At 42.2% G+C, this 18,855-nt stretch overlaps 1 protein-coding gene across 1 annotated transcript in view; it reads right to left on the minus strand.

Moving 5' to 3' along the window:
- Positions 1-2,840: 2,840 nt before the first annotated feature.
- Positions 2,841-18,855, minus strand: part of LOC122558036 (uncharacterized) — a 162,836-nt gene continuing 146,821 nt past the window's right edge. Inside the window, exon 6 of the mRNA XM_087996338.1 lies at positions 2,841-4,422. Coding sequence (XP_087852464.1) covers positions 4,411-4,422 — 12 coding nt within the window. The 3' untranslated portion in view covers positions 2,841-4,410. The remainder of the gene's footprint in view (positions 4,423-18,855) is intronic.

Consider the following 18,855-nt stretch of genomic DNA (forward strand, 5'->3'; position numbering starts at 1 on the left):
TAGATAATTGAGTTTTGTTTGTTTGTTTGTTTTTTTTTCTTTTCGGGTTTTTTTTTGTTGTTTTGTTTTTTTTTGTCAAATTTTGGCTATTGTATATTTGAGCTAATTGTATATCAATGTTTATATCTGAGAGTTTTGTTTATTTTTGTAAACTTGTAAAAATGTTAAATTTCTAATAAAAATATCTATAAAAAAAAGTAGCTATACAAAGACCGAGGCTACAAAAAAGAGGTCAAAAGCTCAGAATCCTACATAACTTAGCCTCTGACTCCCCAAAGCCTTGCCACAATCTATAAAGCACAAGTCAATATTCCCTACTTGCTTGGATGAGTGCAGTTCCAACAACGCTTGAGAAGTTTGACACCATTCAGGACAAAGCTGCCTGCTTGATTGGCATCCGATCAACCACCATCAACATTCATTTACCTCACCATTGATATTCAGTACTAGTACTATGGAGGCACTATGGAAAGTCACCAAAACTCCTTAGATAGCCCCTTCCAAATAACGACCACTATCACCTTAAAAGACAAAGGCAGCAAATACTTGAGAACATCACCACCTGTAGTTCTCCTTCAAGCACTTACCTTCCTGACTTGGAAATATATCCCTGTTCCTTCAATGTCACTGGGTAAAAACCATAAAACTCCATCCTTAATAGCACTGTTGGCATCCCAAAACCAAATATACTGCAGCAATTCAAGAAGATGGCTCACAATAATCTCTGTAGGGCAGTTAGGGATGAGCAATAAATACTGGCCCAGACAGCAAAGCCCACATACACTGAAAACATATTTAAAAATAAAAAATACAAGGGCCCTCCAATTGTGCCAGGGGACCTATTAAGGTGGCATCTCCTTCTCCTCCACCCGTCCATCACCAGCCCTAGCAATGAAGGGAGCAATTGCAAATGTTTTTGGTTAAATCCCAGCTGGGGTAGGTTAAGCCCTTTATCTGGGCATTAATTGGCCACATTTGGGCCTCAATTGCCATACAGATCTCAACGCTACACAAATCCCCCACCCCATCATCCACCCCAATAATGGTAGAATTGTGCCGGAAGCAGGTGGCACGGCACCAATCCATTTTATGAGGCCCCAATGCCTTTATGCCCATCACCAGGAGGTTATAAAACCCAGTCCAAGAAATGGAATTTGAACCAGTAACCTTCTGATTCAGGAGCTCTACCACTGAACTACAGCTGACATGCGCCTCTGTGAATGATGCGTTATCACTGCAACTTTATTATTGGACCACACTCCCCCTCCAACAAATATTCAGGGTGAGAGAAGATTCAATATATGAATCCTATATTACATCAATCCAACCCCATTTCCATTAGCGCAGCAACTCTGCACTGTTTTGAACTAGGTTGAAACTGCATTATAATAAAAAGTACTTGGGAAACAGGGTTTCCACACTCTGTAGTTCAAAGCAGCAGTACACTGACAGATAGAGTGCTTACATTTATAATGCTGCAATCAGTCCATTCTTTGATCTTGTTGCACAGGTCCGACTTATGGAAGATCAAAGAGAAGTAAGTTATGTTACTGCTTCAAGGAAATCCTTAAGTTTGCTATAATAAAAACTTGGGTTTATTTTGTATATGAAAATTGCAGACTGACAAAAAAGCATATTTTCAAAAAATGTTATTCTTTATGAGAACATACTTAATACTTTTTAAACAATACTTTAGCACCAAAATGCATTTCACAGAAAATTGTTATATTAGTTTTTAAGGTACAATACAGGAGGAGAAAACAAAGAGTAAATAATTAATGCACAGAACGTGAAACAATTTATTTTTGTAGGAGAATGTGGAGTCATAGAGATGTACAGCATAGAAACAGACCCTTCGGTCCAATACGTCCATGCCAACCAGATATCCCAACCCAATCTAGTCCCACCTGCCAGCACCTGGCCCATATCTCTCCAAACCCTTCCTAATCATATACCCATCCAGATGCCTTTTAAATGTTGCAATTGTACCAGCCTCCACCACTTCCTCCACCACCACCAGCACCAATGATAAAAATGCAATTTGTCAGTATGATGACATAAGGCTATCAGCCATAGCTCACAAAAAATTATTGGTAACTCTCCCTTTTGGAGAGAGACAAGGCGTCATATTACCTAATGGGCACCACTCAATATGGTGCAATTTAATGAGGTAAACTGGCACGGTAATTGAACCCATGTCATTGGTGCCATTCTGTGCCACACTTTATCCATTGGAACTAACCAACCACCAGTGTAACTGTTATGTGTCTTATCTATTCTGCAGGTTGATGTAGATTCACTGAAATAATTGGCATAAATGGAGGCTTTTCAGTTTATTGAGCTCTTATGTGCACTCTGAAAGGTCGATCCAATTAGTCAAACTTCTTCCACTTTGAAAGTTACCATTGAATCTATTTCCACCAGTGTTCCAGGATGTACATCCATTACATTGAAACAAATCTCATAACCCTATTTTCTCTTTTGCCAGTTATCTTAAATCTGTGTTTTCCGATGACTGCACTCAGTGTCACTGGAAACACCTTATTTTTATTTACTCTATTAAAATCTTCATGATTTTGAACATCCTATCAAATTTCCTTGCACTGACCTTCATTGGTCAGTGCAGTGAGTTGAGAGGTCATTTAAAAGGCATTTGGATGAATAGGAAGGATTTGGAGGGCTTTGGGCCAAATGCTGGCAAATGGGACTAGATTAATTTAGGATATCTGGTTGACATGAACGAGTTGGACCGAAGGGTCTGTTTCCGTGCTGTACAACTCTATGGCTCTATGATGCCATTGTCTCTCCATTTTGTGAATTTGTCTATGTTCACCTGGAGTCTATTGTTATTGTCTTCACTATTTAGTTGGTGCCTCTATACCCAAGCCTGTATATTTAATATACCAAAAAGTGCTGCATTTCCCAAAACCAAGGCAATGGGTGGCACACTGTACTGTATTTGCCACCAATCTGAAAAACTATCATCAGTCTCTGCTTTCTGTCTTTTAACTAATTTTGTACCACATGATCATTGTCCTTTTCATCACGTGCTGTGTCCATTTCAATTATGCTCATTGTACATTTTTCTATTTTTAAAGTATAGGTCGGGTCCCATTCTGGGTCTGATTGTCAAAAAGGAGTTGTCTGTTCTATCAGTTATATTAAACTGTTGTCAACTTGATAATCGGAAATAAGTATGTGCAGAATGTGTAGATTTTAGCCTTTACTTCCTTTTCACATTGAAAGTAACAGGCAAAACTATTCACACATATTCAGAGCACATTCAATCCTGGAATCATAAGTGATAGCTTTTATTGCACCTTGAGAATTGAAAGGTAAGAGCAGGCATCTATATAAAACCTTTCCACATGCTAACCAACTTCCCTAACAACTAGAATTACTGAAATTATTACATTCTGCATCAATTAATGCTCTGATAAGCCATATTAGTTGTCCTTAACTCTCTATAATTGTGTCCCACATGTTGAGCAGGAACCAGAAATGCAGTCAATCAATGTGTAATCTAAGCAAATGATTTGGCCAAAGCCCTGACCAGCTTTGTCATTGCATATTTACAGATACTGAAAGAAATGAGGAAAGATATCATCTCTGTGGTGTTATCCACTGTCAGAGCTTGTGAAACTTCCCACAGATAACCATGGGGTCGCAGGAAGTCACGATATTACATGCACATGCCTCCAGTAATTGGCTATTTTACTTTCAGAATTTACTAATTCATAACTAACAAGGAAAGTTGATCTGTTAGAAAAAAACACAGACAAGAACATAGCTGTAAGCTGTGAGCAGCAAGATCTTCAACATCACAACCATATTAATGTACCCAATCCTAAGCACATAAGTTTTATATTCATGTACAAAATTCTTTCAGCACATGACGAGTCAAAAAACAATTCATTTCTGTAACATTATGATTGAAATCATGAGGTAGTATCATGCATTCTAAGTTAAAAATAGTCGTACAAAATAACCTTTGAGTGTAACATAACCCCTTGACAAGTTTGTAGCTTTTTTTGGAAGTCAACTGATTTTCACAATTATGAGAAGTACTCAAGAGAACACTCAATGTGCTTGAGCAGAACTAATGAACATGCAACAGGCATAGTTCTGACAGCAGTAACAACTCCACTGCCTGCAGTCCATATAATCTAGATTAGAGTGGTGCTGGAAAAGCACAGCAGGTCAGGTAGCATCCGAGGAGCAGGAAAATCAACATTCGGGCAAAAGCCTTTCATCAGGAATGAGGCCACGAATGCAGTCCACATAGTTCAGTTATCAAATTCCCCACTGTGCTAAAAAAACATTTTTTTAAAATCTGGAACCAAATTTGAGTGAGACTCTTCAAGATGATGATATAGCCAGAGTTCTTGCATTATATTCTGTATCAAAAGGTCAAATTTTGGTCTGTAAGAGAAACAAAACGATAAATGAGTACTTATAATCTTTTGCAGAACAGGATTTCCCAGCACAAAGAGAGTGATTCTAGTCTAGAAGCCAAGGGCATGAGTTATTTTTATCAGTATTCCTGCCCAGAGTGGGTTTAATTAAGAATGTTCCCAAAGAGTCCACAGTCCAACAGCAGGTTTCATATTACTTGTGTAGTAGAGATAAGGAGCAAAGGATGGGACATAGGTGTGGAATGGGAGTGAGTCAAGTGTGGTTTGAGTCAGGGGAATATTGCGGACGGGATCAAACCAAGGTCGGGACAGATGTGATGGGATTATTTTTTGTGGGGGGGTGGGCAGGGCCGGATTCATACGAGCTTCACAGATTATATTCAAGGGGAGGTGAACCTAAAATGCGTGTGTCCGTTATTGGGAGCTGAGGGCTGAACTTCAATAGAAATCATCTAAGTATCAATTTTGGCAAGTTTCATGGAGGGTTTCTCTCGGCGAGACTTAGTGAGGCTTCTCATGCTATCTTCCAAAACTCGCTTCATTTACCAAGCAGGACTTCCCTCACTATTGTTTCCTACTCAATATAGATGGAAGCACTCACCACTTCCTAGGATCCCTCGAAACAGTATCATTTGTACAGCCCAGCTAAGCACCAGCTTAAATGCTGTCAGTCTGGAGTTGCTCTTCACCATCCATATAGTGGGAGAGCAATTATGGACCAACACTTCTCAGGACACAGAGGAAGCATGACTGATACTTCATTGCACATGCAAGAGTACATTCTTACATCTATTACTATTTAAGAACCAAACTACACATTTTATCCTTGATTTGGAGATGCCGGTGTTGGACTGAGATGTACAAAGTTAAAAATCACACAACACCAGGTTTAATTGGAAGCTCACTAGCTTTCAGAGCGACGCTCCTTCATCAGGTGATAGGAGCGTTGCTCCGAAAGCTAGTGTGCTTCCAATTAAACCTGTTGGACTATAGCCTGGTGTTGTGTGATTTTCATCTTATCCTTAACCTCATCCTATCTTACAACCCTGCCCATGGGAGTATTACTGTTTCCCCAACACTCCATGCAGATAAGAATCTTCTCATTGTTCATTGTTCAACATACTGGAAAGCTTTCAAACGCTTCAAAGCATTCAGTTCTATTCAGCAACAGCAAAACAAACAAAAGCCAAACAAACAGAAGCTGCATTTGCCTCTGGGAACAGAAACGGACTGCTTGTCTTTCAACCAGAAAATTTACAATCAATCAGTGCTCACTGCACCCAGCTCACATCTACTGGAATCACATGTCAATTAAGTCCTGTCTGGTTTGTCATGCTTGATGCTACTGTGCTCCATCATGCAGAAGGACATGCTTCTCCCGCTCAATACCCTCATCTTTCTCCTCAGAAGACTGCTGTTGCTCTCCCAGCTCTTCGTGGACCATCACATCTTTGTCCACTCCATGATGACCCTGGTTGAAGAAAGGACGGCATTGTATCTACACTCAGCCTCCATCATGGGGGTTACATAACAGGGTCATCAGCCTTTGTTGTGGAGCTTAGTCCTTATCTCCCAGTAACCATCCTTGTAAGACCATCAGCATGTGGGCATGGTTGAAGAGGGTGTCAAAGACAAGGGCTGAACAGGAGCTTGTATCTGTAAAGTGCCATTCTCTTCCAGGCCCCAACTTACCCCAATGTAAGAATATAATTCCTGGTATTGTAACCACTGAGGCCACTCTGGTTATGGATGGTTAAATATGATTGTTAAGAAAATAGATGAAAGTCCTTTCAATATCATAAGAAAATCTTTGTGAACCATTAGGGACACAGAAATGAGTGCACTAATTAACTGCCTCACAGAACTCTTTTCAATTATTCCACTGGAGCCATTTAAATTGTTGGAATCATTCCCAATTGCTCACATGTTCAATCTTATCAGGCTACAGTAGAACTTGAAAAGCTTCCCAGACTCAGAACCTCATGATCCGCTGGGAATGTTAAGAGCTATTCCAATCTCACTGATCTGGCTTTGTCTGCAGTCCGTGATAGTGTATGAATAAAGGTACTTACTCTTATTCTAACATAAAACTCCAGTTTGAATGTATTCCTCTCCAATATTCAAGGTAGGGCCATGGACTAAGTGTTGACTAAACCCACCTTTTTAAAGATTTGTTCATAGGTGCAGGCATCACTGGCTGAGTCAGCATTTATTGCCATTGAGCGGATTCACTTGCTAGGCCACTTCAATGTCAACCACATTGCTTTGGATCTGGAGTCACATAGAGACCAAAGCAAGTAAGGACCTTTCCTAAAGAACATTAATAAACTAGATGGGTTTTAACCACAATCAGTTATGATTATGTGGTCACTATTAAACTAGCTTTCAATTTTAGATTTCTTTTGTTGATGTAAAATTTCACTAGATGCCTTGGTGGGATTCAAACCCATCTCCTCAGAACATTAGGGACTCTGGGTTACCAGGCTAGTGACATCAGCATTATTGCCTTAACAACTTACAACTGCAACAACCACCTTAAGGTAAGTCAGACCTTTAATGTAATAAGGTTGCTCTAAAGCATTTCAAAGAAACAAAATTGATGCAACAAGTACCATTCCTTTAGAAAGGAGCTAATATAATCATACTGACATAAGGAGGACATTCTGCCCATCCTTTTGCCTGCAATTCAAATCACCAGTTTTATTATATTCAGTTTCATACCTCTCTATAGTCCAAAACAAATTCCTAATCTCTAGATACATCTTGGGCTCATGAGCACATTGTACAGCCAGTATATATAGGAATGACCTAGAATCACCAGGATTTTATCTCCTTGCTTCTTTCCCTGGCTAAAATATCTCTTTGCTGCCAAATTACTCATTAAAACAATCCTCAGGTCCATTTCATGTAAATTGTAGGGGAAGTGTGATCTAGAGAGGGGAAAACATCGGTTTTTGAAAGTTCCCTGCTGTTCCCCGCCTCATGTTTAATCATTTTCTTTGTGAATTTAAATTGAAAAAATTGTTGATACCTGGATTAATTTTTAATGAGGTCAGTGAAAGGACAGTGGAACTTTTTTTTAGCCAGGCCCTTCTTAACAGTCCATGCCTTGTGATATCTGACTCTTTACTAATGTCACCTCTTCTCAAGTTTCAGACTGTCCAGTTGCAGTTTCTGCTTTGGAGATTGTTTAGAATAGTTAATAACAAGCCTGGTGAAGGAAAGGAGCTCCCAACTCAGCTCTCCTGTTTCTGAGAAAACATTTTATTGTGAATCCTGATTGACCTCTTGAAGAGTGACTGGAAAACTTCTCAAAACGGAGAATGGAATATTCTCAGTCCCCGAACCACATAAATCAGCTAGAAAATGTGGTGAAATTGGAAAAACAAAATTCTCAATATTGAGAAAACATTTGCATCCAAGGTTTGAATGGTGAGATGAGAATCTATTAATGAATGGCAAGAGGTCCATTTGCCTGCATTAACAGCTCATTAGTAACTAATCTCACCTCACTTACAGACAATTTGCTATTCTCTTTGAAAGAATCCAGATGGCAGCAATACCTGACATGAAAGTAAGAGTCCCCCATCTTGGACAGTAGTCATCAAAGAACTGAAGCTGAACATAGTTACAATATTGACTATTCTTCCAACAAAACCATCGTGGAGCCTGTCAGGCCTGCTGGAGATAGGGTCCTGTTGCTTGAACTGGTCTGGGGTGGCATTGCAGTACAGTACAGAAAGAGTACGTTTTTATCCTGGCACACTGTGCCCTGTGCAATTCAAACAGGCAAAGTCTGATGTGATGGATGCTGGCGAGCTGGGAGTGTAGCAGCTGTCTTCCAAGGAAGAAGAAAAAGACATTGAACTGGAGGAACATCACCTTCAGCATGATAGTGTTGCAGCTTCAGATGCAAGAAGCTAGACCCAGTTCCAATTGGTCATTCATTGACTGTAAACTTGTTGTTGTTTAAAAGGGGAACAGTTTTTGTTTGTACTCAGAAGAAAATGCAGATTTTTTTTGTTCTTCACTTTTCCTCGTGTTGGACAAAAAACAATGTTTTCAATCATTTGAAGGGTTTCCAGCATGTGATGCTTTCACACTCGACAATGACAAAGTGTTGCACCATGCTGAGCATTAGGGAAAGAGTGACATTTCTCTGACAGGGCTCTAATATGTTCTGGTACAAAGGATGCACAGCCTCTGTAGCTTCATTCTTGTAGCTGAAGCTATAATGACAGCCAATCAGACAGGTGCTGATATAAAATATCAATACAATTACAAATATGGGTTTCTATTTCCAAAAGTGACTCATGTCACTTCTGTGGAGATGACCAGACATCTTTGGGACACGTCAAAGGTTATACAAACACTTCTAATGGAAAACCAACCAGGGACACCAATGTTGTCTGTGTTTTGCACAACCAGTTTCTGTACTAAAAACACTTTACCCAGGTTCTTGTTGGTGAGCCAGAAAAGGGACACAGAATTCAGTTTGCAGTTCAACTCAATTTTATTAACAAAATATTCCTTATTAAAGACATCATGTGAATATTTCCCAAGTTCCCACAATATTTACTCTCTATCTAGCCCTGTATGTCTGAGAAAGGAAATTACCTGCAACGATCCATGTTTGAGATGAGCCATTGGAATCTCATTTCTCTCTGATAAAGGGCTGATCTCTTCTAACACTTCAGAGAATCATAGAACATAGAAAAGTACAGCACAGAACAGGCCCTTTGGCCCACGATGTTGTGCTGAGATTTAATCCTAATGTAAAGTATAGTAACTTAACCTACCCACCCCTCAACTCACTGCTATCTATGTGAATGTCCAGCAGTCGCTTAAATGTCCCCAATGACTCTGCTTCCACCACCACAGCTGGCAATGCATTCCATACATTCACAACTCTCTGCGTAACCTACCTCTGACGTCTCCTTTATACCTTCCTCCTATTATTTTCAAACTGACTCCTTGTACCAGTCAATCCTGCCCTGGGGAAAAGTCTCTGGCTATTGACTCTATCTATTCCTCTCATTATTTTGTACACCTAAATCAGGTCTCCTCTCTTCCTCCTTCTCTCCAGAGAGAAAAGTCCAAGCTTATTCAACCTTTCTTTATAAGGCAAGCCCTCCAGTCCAGGCAGCATCCTGGTAAACCTTCTTTGCACCCTTTCCAAAGCCTCTGCATCTTTCCTATAGTAGGGTGACCAGAACTGTATACAATATTCCAAGTGTGGTTTCACCAGGGACTTGTAGAGCTGTAGCAAAACCCCACGGCTCTTAAACTCGATCTCACTTGACCATAATGTTTCCTCAGAAGGTATTCCTTTGCATTTCCCTCCCACTCTGCACTGTAAAGGGATATTCGTGACTGGCAGTGACTGACCTGGTGAACAGATGCACTTTAAATACGGAGCAAGTGGCAGAGATCTCAAAAGGTCGAGGAATGGTGAGTACTTTCAATACTGGTAAGTGCATAATAGAATGCTTACATCGGCATACATACACGGTGTATACATAATGAGGTGTGCAGCAGAGATTTGCATGAGATGACATGCTAAAGTTCACAAAGAAAAACCCTCCCTGAAACTCCCCAAACATGACACTTCAGCAATTTTTATTAAAACTCACCCCTGTTCTTCCTGAACAAGCTACATCTCCCAAGAGCTCAGAAACAAATGCCCATGTTTGGTGACACACATCTCCACATGCCAGAACATCAAACTAACAACTATCTCAACATCACAAACCATATCATTTTGCTTCAAAACTGAAGCTTATTGGCCGAAAGCTTTCATTCCCCAGTGACTCTTTGCTAAGAGAAAGTGTTTATGCATGTATTTGCTTTGGTCTATTATGAGTGGTAAACGTTTATGTGTGCTTAATTTTATAATCAAGTTTATAATTTTGCAGTATAAATTTTGGCTTCTAATTTATAGTTTTGTAATCAGTGTGTTGAGGACCCCCATTCACATCCTAAGAGATCCTGCTTATTACCTTGGCTCCACTGTATCCCCATATCCTCCCACCCCCCCCACCCCCAGCCTTGCTGACAAGCAGCTCACCTGTGCTTCCACGGATCCCACATAGCAACCAGCTCTCTAGCAGTTGGCTCTCAGGCCAACTTAAGGGTCTCGATCATTTGGCAGAGAATCTCTTAATAGGGGCAGGACGGTCAACTGTAGCCTCAACCTCAACTCTGATACAAACAGGAAGGTTGATGAATCTTGATTGATGAATCTCTTTATCCTAGGTCCATATCAGGAACCAAAAAATCAGGTAAATTGATGTAGTGACCTTTGGAGTAGTGGGCCTGGAGTAAGTCAATGCACTCTCCCAGCCTCAGTAATACATCTGCAATATTTTAGATAATGACCTTCATCGATATCTTATTTCATATCCAAAAGTCACTGCTCAAGAGGCAAAAGAAACCTTTTTACCTAGACTGCGATTAAAAGGTAGGACATTCTGCTACTATGAGAGGTGTAAATGTATTCAAAGTAGAACTGAATAGGCACGTAACAGAACAGAATAGAAAGATATGCCGATGAAGAGAAGTGAGAGAAAGATCATGTGAAGTATAAGCACTGACCTGACATATTGGGTCGAATGACCAGTTTTTGTGCTGTATTTTCATTATAATTCAGTGTAACTGGTAGAGCCTAGCAACAGGCAACAGTGCAAGTGCCTGACCAAGCAGACCGACTGAAGCGTGAATCTATTCAGTATGCAATCGGGCAGTTCATAAGTTCGTGCTGCCACTTGAATCAGATAGACTGAAATATGGTCTATTATCAACATTGTTCGCATCAATACATCTTCAGAGGATGAAATAGTAGGATTACCCCTGAAACAGATTAAAATTCAACGGCTTGGCTGGGACTGGATTGCAGTATCATAGCAAAGTCACAGTGGTAATTTAATTTTCTAAAACTCTCCTGGTCCCATCCTTTTGGAAACCCACATCAATTCTCAATTCATGAGATTCTGCGCTAATCAACAGAGAAACAAGCAGATGATGAAGATGCCAAGCTAATGGCCCAAGATAGTGACAGCGATGACTATTTAAGGAGCAGTTGTTGCAAGTGATGCACAAATTTGTACCTCTGAGACAGGTAAGAAGGGGTAAGATTAAGGAACCTTGGATGACGAGAACAGAGGAACTTCTCATCAAAAGGAAGAAGGCAGCTTACGTAAGGTGGAGGAAGCAAGGATCTAGCACAGCTTTGGAGGATTACAGACTTGCTAGAAAGGAGCTCAGAAATGGACTGAGGAGAGCCAGGAGGGGGCATGAAAAAGGCTTGGCCAGAAGGATTAGGGAGAACCCAAAGGCATTTTATTCATATGTGAGGAATAAGAGAATGATCAAGGAGAAGGTAGGGCCAATTAGGGATAACATAAGGAACTTGTGCCTGGAGTCTGAGCAGATAGAGGAAGCCCTAACTGAGTTTTTTGCTTCGGTTTTCACCATGGAAAGGGAACTTGTTGTAAATGAAAACTTAGAGAAGCTGGGATACAGTCTTGACCAGATCAAGATTGATGAAGTTGATGTGCTAGAAATTTTGGAAAACATTAAGATTGATAAGTCTCCAGGGCCAGACCAGATTTATCCTAGGCTGCTCCGGGAAGCGAGAAAGGAGGGTGCTAACCCGCAGGCGAGGATATTAGCCTCTTCACTCTCCACAGGAGTCGTACTGGAGGATTGGAAGGAGGCGAATGATATTCCACTTTTCAAGAAGAATAATAGGGAAATCCCTGGCAATTACAGACGAGAAAGTCTTACGTCTGTGGTAAGCAAAGTTTTGGAAAGAATTCTGAGGGATAGGATTTATGACTATTTGGCAAAGCATAGTGTAATTAAAAGCAGCCAGCATGGCTTTGTGAGGGGCAGGTAATGCCTCACAAATCTTATTGAGTTATTTGAGAAGGTTTCAAGACAGGTTTATGACAGTCAAGCAGTAGATGTGGTGTATATGGACTTCAGCAAGACATTTGATAGGGTTCCCCATGGTAGGCTCATTCATAAAGAGAGGAAGTATGGGATACAGGGAGATTTGGCTATCTGGATTCAGAATTGGCTGGCTGACAGAAAGCAGAGAGTGGTTGTAGATGGAAAGTATTCTGCCTGGAGGTCAGTGTTGAGTGGGGTCCTGCAGGGCCCTGTTCTTGGGCCTCTGCTCTTTGTCGTTTTTATAAATGACTTTGATGAGGAGGTTGAGGGTTGGGTTAGTAAATTTGCATATGACACAAAGGTTGGAGGTGCTGTCGATAGTATAGAGTCTACTGCAGGCTGCAGTGCGACATAGACAGGATGCAGAACTGGGCTGAGAAATGGCAGATGGAGTTCAACCTGGATAAATGCGAAGTGATGCATTTTGGAAGGTCAAACTCGAATGCTGAATATAGGATTAAAGACAGGATTCTTGGCAGTGTGGAGGAACAGAGGGTGTACAAGTACATAGATCCCTCAAAGTTGCAACCCAAGTGGATAGGGTTGTTCAGAAAGCATATGGTGTTTTGCCTTCCATTAGCAGGGGATCGAGTTTAAGAGCCGCGGGGTTTTGCTACAGCTCTACAAGTCCCTGGTGAAATCACACTTGGAATATTGTGTACAGTTCTGGTCACCCTACTATAGAAAAGATACAGAGGCTTTGGAAAGGGTGCAAAGAAGGTTGCAGGATGCTGCCTGGACTGGAGGGCTTGCCTTATGAAGAAAGGTTGAATAAGTTTGGACTTTTCTCTCTGGAGAGAAGGAGGAAGAGAGGAGACCTGATTTAGGTGTACAAAATAATGAGAGGAATAGATAGAGTCAATAGCCAGAGACTTTTCCCCAGGGCAGGATTGACTGGTACAAGGAGTCAGTTTGAAAATATTAGGAGGAAGGTATAAAGGAGACGTCAGAGGTAGGTTCTTTACGCAGAGAGTTGTGAATGTATGGAATGCGTTGCCAGCTGTGGTGGTGGAAGCAGAGTCATTGGGGACATTTAAGCGACTGCTGGACATTCACATTGATAGCAGTGAGTTGAGGGGTACGTAGGTTAAGTTACTATACTTTACATTAGGATTAAATCTCAGCACAACATCGTGGGCCAAAGGGCCTGTTCTGTGCTATACTTTTCTATGTTCTATGTTCTATGATTCTCTGAAGTGTTGCACCAGGAGAAAATCAAATAATAAGTATACCGTTTTGGATACTGCTGGGGGGGGATGACCTACCAGAGGAAAGCCATAGCAGTCAGTTCTCTAGCACTGAGCCTGACACTGTGGCAAAGAAGGGAAGGGGCAGAATAGAAAAGTACTCGTGGTAGGGGACTCGATAGTTAGGGGAATCGACAGGAGATTTTGTGGTCAGGATCGGGATTCCCGGCAGGTATGTTGCCTCCCTGGTGCCAGGGTCCGGGATGTCTCCGATCAGGTATATAAGGTTCTAAAAGGGGAGGGCGAACAGCCAGAAATTGTGTTACATATTGGCACTAATGATATAGCCAGGAAAAGGATTGAGGATATAAAAAGTGATTTCAGGGAGTTAGGATGGGAGCTGCAAAGCAGGACAAACAGAGTAGTGTTCTCGGGTTTGCTACTGGTGCCACGAGATAGCGAGGCGAGGAACAGGGAGAGGGTGCAGCTTAATATGTGGCTGTGCAGCTGGTGTAGGAGGGAGGGCTTCAGATATGTAGATAATTGGGATGCCTTCTGGGGAAGGTGGGACCTGTACAAGAAGGATGGGTTGCATCTGAACTGGAAGGGGACCAATGTCCTGGGTGGAAGGTTTGCTCGAGTAGTTCAAGAGGGTTAAAACTAGTATGGCAGGGGGGTGGGAACCTGAGCTGTATACCGGAGATGAGAGTTGATGCAGATGAGGCAATAGCAAGAGGTAGACCAGCTAGTGGGAAGGATTTTCCTGGGAAGGAACCAAGGAATCAGTTAAAGTGTGTTTGCTTTAACGCAAGGAGTATCAGGAATAAAAGTGATGAACTTAGAGCATGGATCAGTACCTGGTGCTATGATGTTGTGGCCATAACAGAGACATGGGTTTCTCAGGGGCAGGAATGGTTGTGGGATGTTCCAGGATTTAGAGCATTTAAAAAGAATAGGGAGGGGGGAAAAAGAGGAGGGGGTGTAGCATTACTAATCAGAGAGGGTATCACAGCTACAGAAGCTTCCATTGTCGAGGAAGATCTGCCTACCGAGTCAGTATGGGTGGAAATTAGGAACAGCAGGGGAGCAGTCACCTCGTTAGGGATTTACTACAGGCCCCCCCCCCAATAGCAGCAGGGAGATGGAAGAAAGCATAGCTCGGCAGATTTTGGAAAAGTGTAGACGTAGTATGGTTGTTGTAATGGGTGAATTTAACTTTGAGGAGAAAGTGAGGTCTGCAAATGCTGGAGATCAGAGATGGAAATGTGTTGCTGGAAAAGCGCAGCAGGTCAGGCAGCATCTAGGGAACAGGAGAATCGACGTTTCGGGCATTAGCCCTTCTTCAGGAATGAGGAATGTGAATTTAACTTTCCCAATATTGATTGGAACCTCCTTCGAGCAGAAGATTTGAATGGAGCTGTTTTTGTAAGGTGTGTTCAGGAGGGTTTCCTAACTCAGTACGTTGACAGGCCGACGAGGGGAGAGGCCATTCTAGACTTGGTGCTCGGAAACAAGCCGGGGCAGGTATCAGATCTTGTGATGGGAGAGCATTTTGGTGATAGTGACCACAACTGCCTCACATTCTACATAGATATGGAGAAGGAGAGGATTAGGCAAAATGGGAGGATATTTAATTGGGGAAGAGGAAACTATGATGCGATTAGACATGAGTTAGGAAGCATGGATTGGGAGCAATTGTTCCATGGTAAAGGCACTATAGACATGTGGAGACTGTTTAAGGAACAGTTGTTGCAAGTGATGAATAAATATGTCCCTCTAAGACAGGCAAGAAGTGGTAAGATAAAGGAACCTTGGATGACGAGAGCGGTGGAGCTTCTCGTCAAAAGGAAAAAGGTAGCTTACATAAGGTGGAGGAAGCTAGGGTCAAGCTCAGCTCTAGAGGATTATAGGCAGGCGAGGAAGGAGCTCAAAAATGGTCTGAGGAGAGCCAGGAGGGGGCACGAGAAAGACTTGGCAGAACAGATTAGGGAGAACACAAAGGCATTTTACACTTATGTGAGGAATAAGAGAATGGTCAAAGAAAGAGTAGGGCCGATCAGGGATAGCATAGGGAATTTGTGTGTGGAGTCTGAGGAGGTAGGGGAAGCCCTAAATGAGTTTTTTGCTTCTGTCTTTACAAAAGAAACAAACTTTGTAGTGAATGAAACCTTTGAAGAGCAGGTGTGCATGCTGGAATGGATAGAGATTGAGGAAGCTGATGTGCTGAAAATTTTGTCAAACATTAAGATTGACAAGTTGCCAGGCCCGGACCAGATTTGTCCTCGGCTGCTTTGGGAAACGAGAAATGCAATTGCTTCGCCACTTGTGAAGATCTTTGCATCCTCGCTCTCCACTGGAGTCGTACCTGAGGACTGGAGAGAGGCAAATGTAATTCCTCTCTTCAAGAAAGGAAATAGGGAAATCCCCAGCAATTATGGACCAGTAAGTCTCACGTCTGTCATCTGCAAGGTGTTAGAAAGGATTCTGAGGGATAGGATTTATGACCATCTGGAAGAGCATGGCTTGATTAAATGCAGTCAACATGGCTTGTGAGGGGCGGGTCATGCCTCACAAACCTTATCGAGTTCTTTGAGGATGTGACTAGAAAATTTGATGAGGGTCGAGCTGTGGATGTGGTGTGTATGGACTTCAGCAAGGCATTTGATAAGGTTCCCCATGGTAGGGTCATTCAGAAGGTCAGGAGGAAAGGGAATCAGGGGAACGTAGCTGTCTGGATACAGAATTGGCTGGCCAACAGAAGACAGCGAGTGGTGGTAGAAGGAAAATATTCTGCCTGGAAGTCTGTGGTGAGTGGTGTTCCACAGGGCTCTGTCCTTGGGCCTCTACTGTTTGTAATTTGTATTAATGACTTGGATGATGGGATTGAAGGATGGCTCAGCAAGTTTGCAGACGACACAAAAGTTGGAGGTGTCGTTGACAGTATAGAGGGCTGTTGTAGGCTGCAGCGGGACATTGACAGTATGCAGAGATGGGCTGAGAGGTGGCAGATGGAGTTCAACCTGGATAAATGCGAGGTGATGCATTTTGGAATGTCGAATTTGAAAACTGAGTACAGGATTAAGGATAGGATTCTTGGCAGTGTGGAGGAACAGAGGGATCTTGGGGTGCAGATACATAGATCCCTTAAAATGGCCACCCAAGTGGACAGGTTTGTTAAGAAAGCATATGGTGCTTTGGCTTTCATTAACAGGGGGATTGAGTTTAAGAGTCATGAGATCTTGTTGCAACTTTATAAAACTTTGGTTAGACTGCACTTGGAATACTGCATCCAGTTCTGGTTGCCCTATTATAGGAAAGATGTGGATGCTTTGGAGAGGGTTCAGAGGAGGCTGCCTGGACTGGAGGGCTTATCTTATGAAGAGAGGTTGACTGAGCTCGGACTTTTTTCATTGGAGAAAAGGAGGAGGAGAGGCATACAAGATAACGAGAGGCATAGATAGAGTCGATAGCCAGAGACTACTTCCCAGGGCAGAAATGACTAACACGAGGGGTCATAGTTTTAAGCTGATTGGAGGAAAGTATAGAGGGGATGTCAGAGACGGGTTCTTTACACAGAGAGTTGTGTGAGCGTGGAATGCGTTGCCAGCAGCTGTTGTGGAAGCAAGGTCATTGGGGACATTTAAGAGACTACTGGACATGCATATGGTCACAGAAATTTGAGGGTACATACATGAGAATCAGTGGTCGGCACAACATCGTGGGCTGAAGGGCCTGTTCTGTGCTGTACTGTTCTATGTTCTATGTTCTAAAATCAAATAATGTGGGGCAGAAATCGAGCCTGAAGCCCCAGTTTTTCAGGCAAACTGAAAGCAAACGATGGCATGTGGCGCATACACCCAACTGATGTTGTCTCGAGTGTCATTGTGTGATAAGTTGTCACGGCACTCTCGTCTCCCGGGTGACCCCAGGTCAAAGTCCATTAACTTATTAACTCTGACAATCCACAAATGTGTATTTCCTCAGCTGCAACATGACCAAAGCCAGCAGCCACAAAAAGGAATACAAGCAAATTCCTGTTAATGCTGAACATCTGAAAATAAAACAGAAAGTTCTGGAAATACTCAGCATGTTTGGTACCACCTATAGAGGGAGAAACTGAGTTAATAGGTGAAATCTTTCCTCAGTGCCATGGTTCTCATCTGCCAGTTGGAGAACCTCCTGCTACCTCTTCTAAGGAAGGGCCACTGTATCTTCTGCCAATCAGGCTGTTCCTTCCTCTGCGAATGAGGTCCACAGGCAGAAATCCTGACCACGTGGAGGATTTTGGGAGAGTAATGCCCAAGAGCCAAAAGACCAAGGAGCAAGTGATCTGATGGGATGGGGTCACAGAAAGTAGAGGACAAAGGGTTTACAGTTAAGGACAGGGAATGGCTCTGGGTGGGCCCCTAATGTCCCTACCTTCAACAAGTGTGTTAGGGACCCCTATTCCCATCCTAAGGTATCCTACTTATTACCTTTGGAATGCTGACACAGGAGAGGAGATGAAGTTTGATTGTTTACTGAAGGGGCTTTAAGAAACTAAGTCAAAAAATATGTTCTCCTTCTCCAAACTGAAAGGAGTTGAGAGAATTCCTCCTGCACTTCATGATAAAGCTCCTGGGATTACAATTGATTTATCACTGGTAGCCCCCGACTTCTCTTTATCTTCTTCAGAACTGAAGCTGGATTCATAGGATATCAATGTGGGTCCCAAACACACTGCTCCTATCCTGATTACACAGGAGGGTCAATTTTTGTGCTTATATGTCTTGGCTTGATCACTTGCTCGGGTCATTAATTTCTCAATCTTTGATTCATCCACCTACCTAACCCCAATTTTATCTGCCAAAACAGAGGCACTGTTTCAAATCCAGTTTCTTTCCAGTCTTCAGGGAAGGAAAGGCTCAGTCTAAGCACCCTCTAAGCTGTATGTCCTTGTTTGCTATGACCTGCCTGTACTGCTCACAAAACAAAACTTTTCACTGTACTTAGGTACACATGACAACAATAAATCAAGTCATGAGTAAAATGCCTGAGGCTATGCTTAAAGGTGTTAATAGAATGCTATGGAATTATTGAAAATACATTTTTTAATTCACTTGTAAGGCTTGGGTGTCACTGACTGGTCAGTATTCATTGCCCATCCCAAGATGCCCTTGGGAAGATGGGAGTGAGCTACCTTCTTGAACAACTGCAGCCCACGTGGGCTGTTAGGTTGACCCACAATATCCTTAGGAAGAGAATTCCACTCAGTAAGGTCTGGCAGCCTCAATGGAGTGGGAAACAGAGTGAATGTTTCA

This window comes from Chiloscyllium plagiosum, unplaced genomic scaffold, assembly GCF_037043375.1.
Source record: "Chiloscyllium plagiosum isolate Xiang-an unplaced genomic scaffold, Cpla_swu_hap1 HiC_scaffold_18, whole genome shotgun sequence".
Taxonomy (NCBI): domain Eukaryota; kingdom Metazoa; phylum Chordata; class Chondrichthyes; order Orectolobiformes; family Hemiscylliidae; genus Chiloscyllium; species Chiloscyllium plagiosum.